The sequence below is a fragment of the Athene noctua genome, chromosome 7 (genome assembly GCF_965140245.1).
Source record: "Athene noctua chromosome 7, bAthNoc1.hap1.1, whole genome shotgun sequence".
NCBI lineage: Eukaryota > Metazoa > Chordata > Aves > Strigiformes > Strigidae > Athene > Athene noctua.
In genome coordinates this window covers 28,416,308-28,423,460 of record NC_134043.1, presented here as the reverse complement: position 1 = coordinate 28,423,460, position 7,153 = coordinate 28,416,308, and the positions used below count along the sequence as shown (strand labels likewise).

Below are 7,153 nucleotides of genomic sequence, written 5' to 3'. Positions count from 1 at the left end.
AAATTATCGATGTTCCCCACATCCTAGAGGGACAGGCTGCAGAGGGCTGCCACGTGACAGACCTGTGCCAGCATGCCACTGGGTACAGAGTGATCCTGAGCAGGTCACTTCTCCATCCCCATGCCCACGTCTCCTCTCCCTGGAGAGGCAGGAGCAACCTCCTCCGTAACACGCAACGAGAACCAACTGTAAAATGCAGCATTGGTATTGAAAAATAAGCAGAACACCATTTTTTTTTCTTTTTTTTTATCAGGCCCTTTCATTGTATAAATAATTTATTTCGGTTCACAGCATTATTTCTGCATTTTTTTTAAAAAAAAAAAAAAAAGGAAAGACAAGAGGAACAGAGACTGACAAACAATGGCAAGGGTAGGACATGGGCAGCAGGATATCCAACACTGATGGGAACACTGCAAAGGTACCTGGGGTAATGAGACTGGTACCTTGTGACAGCTGCTTAAAAAAAAAAAAATAATTCAAACATTTTTAGAGAAGATGCACAACCTTGCAAAAAGCCCAGCTCATTTTCAGAGTAACAACCCAGACAGTTTCCCTTAACTGCTGTTTTGCTGAAGCATTTCTTCTTCTAGCTCACTGTAGGCGACGCACATCTTCACACAAGAAAAACATCAGTGTACGGTTGTGAAACGTCACAGAAATACCACGGAAGCCATTAGCTACTAATTGGAAAAGTATTTTTAATTATTGCAGAAAGCAAAGTTGGTGGGAACGGCACCACCACAGCATCCCACCTGGCTCAGCTGAACCTTCAAGCGTGCACTGCCAGTTCAGCACCCGCTTAAGTGCTCAGCCGAAAACCAGCCGTTTCTCCAGGGGGATGCTCAGCTGAGCTGGGTGTAACAAACACCCAGGAAGGACCAAGCTCCGTCAATGCATGCCACCAGGCTTTCCATGACAGCGTTTGCTAAACCAAGACCTGCGTCTCAATAGCAAGGAGGCAAAACCCACAACTAACAGCCTGCACGTGTCATTTTTAAAACCTGACCGCTTTTGAGCTTTGTATTTCTCCTCTAAAATGGGTCGCTCTCCAAAAGAAAAAAAAAAAAAAAAGGAGTTAACGCATGTGGCTTCTGTGGCATCAAAAATAAATAATTTTTTTCTCTCTCTCCCGACAGCAAGTACCAAAGTGTTGGAGGTGAAGACAAAGCAAAGAAAACCCAAGGAAGCGGGAACAGAGCCACCTGAGCTGATGGGACCAGCCCACTCACTCAGCGCACAAGTCAGGACTCGCGTGGGGAACTCAAATCCCGCAAGAAGAAAAAATACTACTTGGCTGCAACATTTGTTTCCTAACAAAAAACCCGCTATTTGGAAGGTGCCGTGCTCATCGCTGCAAGGGGAGAATCAACTCCCTGAAACCCAAAGGGCATTTTTCTTTTGTCTGCTTGGTGGTTTCTCCTTGGCTGCTCTGGGAAGGGGTTTTCAAACAGGAAGGCTGGTGTAAAATCACCTGAAAAACCTGCCAGACTCTGTGGCTCAAAACTCAGGTTATTTGGCCCCTGAGGGCTGCCTGCTTCTACTCCGTGGGCAGCGTAGCAAGCCGGGACCCTAGTTTTTTCGCCCCGAGGCTGGGTCCTGGGCCAAAACACAGACAGCACATGGCTTTTGGTTCCCCAATCCCACCCAGGTACCAGATGTTCACCTGCAGAAGGACGCGGCGAGGCCTGACCCTGCCCTGGGTGCTCAGAAGCAGAGGCAGCCCACACCCACTACTGCTGGCACCAAGGGGCTCTCTGCTTCGAATAGGGTTTAAATCTTTATAAAAAAACCTAACACAACACCCCCCCCACCCCCCCGTTACCCGCTGCCCCCACGTCTCTTCACACCCTGCCATTTTCCCGGCGCTGCCGAGTCCCTTTCCAGCAGAGATTTTGCAAGCTCTGGCCATCTCAGCGGGCAGCAGCCGTCCGTCCATCCTGCCCTGACCCCCCAAAACCCCACCTTCAGCAAGCGCTGCCCTGACCTCCTGCACCGACTGCGAAGCAGCACGGTGACCAGTACCATGAAGCTTGCCTTTTTTTTTTTTTTTTTTTTTTAAAAATAACCCCTAGTTCGGATCACGCCACCTGGAGCACGCCTCTGCCTGGGTTATTAAAGACCTGCTGGGGGCTCTGCTTCAGAAGATGACACAATTAAGCCTTTGAAAAGGGGGACTCCTGGACAACCCCCAACACTTCCAGCAGCGTTCACCCAAAACCCTTGCCCTTTTCTTTTTTTTTCCTTCTCCCTTTTTTAAGCAAACTGCTTAAAGCTCAGCACCAGTCACCAGCTGCTAAGCACCCCCGGCGCCGCAGCCTTACACACCCCCCCCCTCCCCGGCTGAAGGCTGCCTGTCCTTGCTCTGCAACCACCCGCCCCCTAAAACACCAGCCTGGGGGAGGGGGTGTGTCCCCTTACTCATCACTCACCACCCCCTCTGCGCTTTCGACACCCCTTCGCACCGGCAAACGCGGGGGAGGGATGCGGGCAGGCATCGGGGCGCAGCTGGGAGCCCCCTCCCCGCTGACCTTGTCGAGCCCGGGCGCTTCCTTCACCACCCCCCCCCACCCCCCGCCCCCCATAGCATCCATCCCTCCCCGCCGCATCCCTGCTACACACCCCCCACCCCCAAATGCACACGTTAAAGATCCAGAAGCACGCTGGACTTCTCTCAAATGCACTTCAACAGGGTCCTGCCCTGTTCGCCCCCGGCACACAAAAGGTCGGTGGCCCCGAAGGCCGGCGGGGGTCTGGCCCCGCCAGCATGGGAGCCCCGGGGCGCCGGATCCGGCCCTTGGGAGCACGGTGGTCCACGGAAAGGGGCAGGGGGAGAGGGGAGACCCCGGCTCTCGCCCGCAGCCGGGATCTGGGCTTGGCTGGCAGGAGCGGCTTTGTTATCACCACTATTGTCTTTTCATTTAGAAAGGAGGACAAAAAAAAAAAAAAAAAAAAAAAAGAAGGAAAAAAATTAATAGTAATAACAATTAAACCAAAAAGAATCGCTTTGGTTCTCTCTCCCCCTCGGTTCCTTTGTCTGCTTCCCCATCCCTGCCCGCCTCTGCGGGGCTTCTACCGCTTCTTCTTCTGCTTGAGGGACTTCCTCCGCTTCAGGATCATCTCGTAGAGCTTGTCCATGCCCTCCGTCAGCCCCTCGCCGATGATGGCGCAGGCGGGCTGGATGTGGTAGGTGGTGGAAGGGGTCAGCTCGTGGAGGGCCAGCTGCTTCTCGATCTCGGCCACCGGCAGGGACTTGGGCAGGTCCTGCTTGTTGGCGATGACCAGCAGCGGGGTGCCCTGGTTCTCGGCGAACTTGGTCACCTTGTGCAGCTCTGTTTTGGCCTCCTCCAGCCGGTCCACGTCCACTGAGTCCACCACGTAGATGATGCCATCGGTGCAGCGGCTGTAGGACTTCCAGAGCGGGCGCAGCTTCTCCTGACCACCCACATCCCAAAAGTGGCAGCTGATGCCCTTGGCCGTCCCGTTGCTCAGCCGGATCTTCTCCGTGTTGAAACCGATGGTGGGCACGGTGTTGACGAACTCGTTGAACTTCAACCGGTAGAGCACCGTGGTCTTCCCCGCCGAGTCCAGGCCCAGCATGACGATGTGCAGGGACTGGAAGGCGGAGATGTTAGAGGAGATGTTCCCCATGGCCACGGCTCACGCCGCCCTCACAGCCCCGCGCCCATCCCCGCGCCGCCGGCCCGCAGGGGTGAGCCGGGCTGGGCGCGGAGCAGGCAGGGACGGGCAGGCAGCGCGGCTCCACGCGGCGGCAGCGCGGGGGGACTGCCGGACACCGCCCCGCCCGGGAGGAGGGGCCGCGCCGCCGCCTTCCGCCGGCTCCCCCCCTCCCCGCCGCTCCCCGCCTGCCGCCCTGCCCGCCCCGCCACCTGCCCGCGCCGCCGGAGCCCCGTTGCCCGGGGTCAGCCCTGCGGCGGGGGGTCCCCCGGGAGCGAGCTCCCCCCGGCCTGTGGTTGACGCTTGGTTATCCCGACGCTTTTTTCATCGTCACCGGCCACAGAAATCATAAAAAACCCTCTAAAAATAGTACGGAGCCAGGGCGTTTTTCATTGTGCGTGAGACACAAGGAGGGACCTTCTGCTGCGCCGTGTGTAATCCCCTGAGGAGGGGATGGGGGGGCGGCAGAAGTGGCTGAGGCACAGCTCTGCGGGACGAGCTGAGCCGGGCAGTAGGGGAGCGATGATCTCAGAATCATCTCGGTTGATAAAGCCCTTGAAGCTCCTCCAGTCCAACCACGACCCTCACACTGACCGTTCCCAGCTCCACCAGATCCCTCAGCGCTGGGTCAACCCGACTCTTCAACCCCTCCAGGGATGGGGACTCCCCCCCTGCCCTGGGCAGCCCATTCCAATGCCCAGCAACCCCTTCCTCCTGGAAAGGCAGAGCCTGCGCCGGCACTGCGAGCTGGGGAGTCACCACCACCCACCCTGGCACTGGGACACCGAGCGTCAGCGTCCCCCAGGGCTGTCACGGCTTCCCAAAGCCGAGAGATGCTGGGAGGGGAGAACCTCACCTGCACTGGGCCCAGGAGGGGGACACACACACGACACATCGCTGTTGTTAATGCTTTTGGCATCTCATACTTAATAATTGCTGTGCATGCCCTTAACATATGTGAAAGCCTCTGAGATCCTTGCGGCCAGACAGCCCCCCAGGGCCCTGCCCCAAGCCACGGAGCTGCTGGCCCAGCTACTCCACCTGGAAGCCCCTTCCAGGGCAGCGTGGGGACAGGGAAGCCACCTCTGCTGCATGCCCTGGGGAAGGCCTGCCCCTCTCTTTGCCGTTGCATTTATTTCTGATAATGCTTCTGAGTCAAAAAGCAGCAACAGGGTTGTTCCTACAATATTACCCACGCCCTCTTTTACAGCATTTGTAAAATAAATATCAACTGTATCTGACAGCTTAACTGGAAAGCCCCAGAGAAAGAAGTGTACTGCAGAAGACAGATACTGCTTTTAATTTAAGATGCTTTCACCACGCAGCACGCAGTGAGGATTGTCAGGCTGGAGTGGGATCATTTCTCATATTCATATTTCATCCCAAGGATGTGTGTTCCGGCTTTGCATGGAGATAAGTCTACCTGCTAACAGATGCCATCATTAAAAATACAGGCAGCTCGCTGTGACAGTCTCTGGAGGTGACGCTGGGCGCAGTTTTGATGGAAATCACCATGCGGTGACAGTGTCAAAAGTGCAGGGGGCTCTGTCCGCCCCACTGCGCAACTGGGAGAAACACTCCTTGACACTTGTGAGATGGCATCGCCTCCGTGCTCTGCACAGCCCTTCAAAAAGTGAGGCACAGGCATTATATGGGCTGGAAAATGAGAAAGTTTTGTGCTCTGGGGTCATGCTGACCAGCTGGCCTTTGAGCTGGGGTGAGTTCAGGCTTTTCTCTGTGACCACATAAAGGTAATGAGAGCAAGTGGGGAAAGCTGTGAGTGATCACCTGAGTCCAGGAGCTGGAGCTTTAAATTAAAAAATGCCAGAAGTAGAATCGGGTCATAACTGTGAGCGGTGTCACCAGCAGATCCGGCACCGCTCATCTCTTCTGCCTGAATTGCTCCAGCAAAAGCTTTCTTAAATACTGATGTGAAGGATAATCCCAAGGCAAGTGCAACCCGGGCTGCCCCCAGATTTGGTGGCCTATGTGTGTCCAACGGGTTTGTGTTTTAGGAATTTACCTCTGGGCTGTGAGCTCACGCTCAGAGCCAGGAGCGCCGGGTCCAGCGCAGGAGATGCTGTTTCAGCCCTCAGTGTTGTGGCCACGAAGCACTCCCCAGGAAGTTTCCCCTCTCTCCTCCATCACTTCTAGCCCCTTCCCTCCCTCCTCCTTCATCCCTGCTGCTGAAGACAGCTTTGAGCCTCAAGTCAAAAGGCTTCCTTTTCTAAACAGGCCACCAAAATTTCTTTCCTCCAACAGCTAAAGTCCAAAGGAGAGACTTCCCTCCCCTGCACTACTCCTTTTTCCACCCCAGTGTTGATGGTGAGTTATAAATAAAAGTGAGATTATATAGACAGACTGATAAAACCTAGGGGATGTTCTAAAAAAATGGCCTTGTATCAGACGATCCCAAGGGGACAAAGATAAAGAGGAGCATTGCAGTGGTGAATTATGCTGCAACTAATGCCAGATATCCATAAATAAGCTGTTAAGACCTCCACTGAATATTAAGCGCAGAAATAACAGTGTTAATCGCAGCTGAGAGGAGTCTGCCAAATCCATTCATTGGCAAATTTAGGGAGAGGAAACCCATCTTTTCCATAAACCCCCTCTCTCTTCTGCTTCCCACCCCCCCCACCCCCCTTTCCATCAGATCAAGGTTAAGCAGCCAAGGTTAAAGTCAGCATTAGCATCTAAATGTGTGCTCCGGAGTGTCTGACAAAGGGACCGCTCGCTGGTCCCCAACATTTTGCTCTAGCAGCAAGAAGACTGTTGCTGCCATAGTAACTGTTTTCAGACATGGCAATTATTTCTTCCCAGCTCCCCCTCCCCATCCCATCTCCCTTCCCCCAGCTCATCTTGCGCTTCAAAGTATCTTTTTTTCAATATTTTTTGGTGAAGCACAAAGGGCTGAAGCCTGCACACATCCACCGGCGCCCAGCCCAGAGACAACGGAGGGATGCTTCCCGCGCTTCCACGGCCCACTCACGGCTTATCCGTAATAGTTTTAATCTGCATCCAATTAGCCCCTCATCACCCAGGCAAAGCGAAACCTTGGAGCAGCAGCTTTTGCAAGCAGTTTCTGGCAAACCTGGTGACTTGGGGGTGGGGGGGTGGGGTGTGGAATTTGTTTGCAGAGAGCATCCTAAATCCTGGAGTGTGCAGGATCCTCTGTCCCTCCCCTGCCCCTTGATTCTGAATAGCGCCCCTTGTCTCAGCCTGCTCCCTTTTGTTTCTGCATTAAAAGCAGAGACATCAGCCCCAACAAAGTTAACAGGCCGGGCCTGTAATTAAGGCTGCCCCCGTTCTTGGGGATCGCTGAGGCTAATTAATAGCATTCCCGTGACTAATGCCTGGGGTGCGGGAACAGCACGAAGGCTGCGCTGAGAGCCGGACCTGCGGCAGCCATCTCTCCAACAGCTGATGGTGGGACAGGGCACAGGCACGGTGTCTCCAGCCGCTTTAGAGGAGGCTG

At 54.6% G+C, this 7,153-nt stretch overlaps 1 protein-coding gene across 1 annotated transcript; it reads right to left on the bottom strand.

Moving 5' to 3' along the window:
- Nucleotides 1-2,631: 2,631 nt before the first annotated feature.
- Nucleotides 2,632-3,747, bottom strand: ARL4C (ARF like GTPase 4C). The gene has a single exon (XM_074910612.1). It carries the CDS (start codon nucleotides 3,646-3,648, stop codon nucleotides 3,070-3,072), a length of 579 nt encoding a protein of 192 aa, XP_074766713.1. The 5' UTR covers nucleotides 3,649-3,747; the 3' UTR covers nucleotides 2,632-3,069.
- Nucleotides 3,748-7,153: the final 3,406 nt, after the last annotated feature.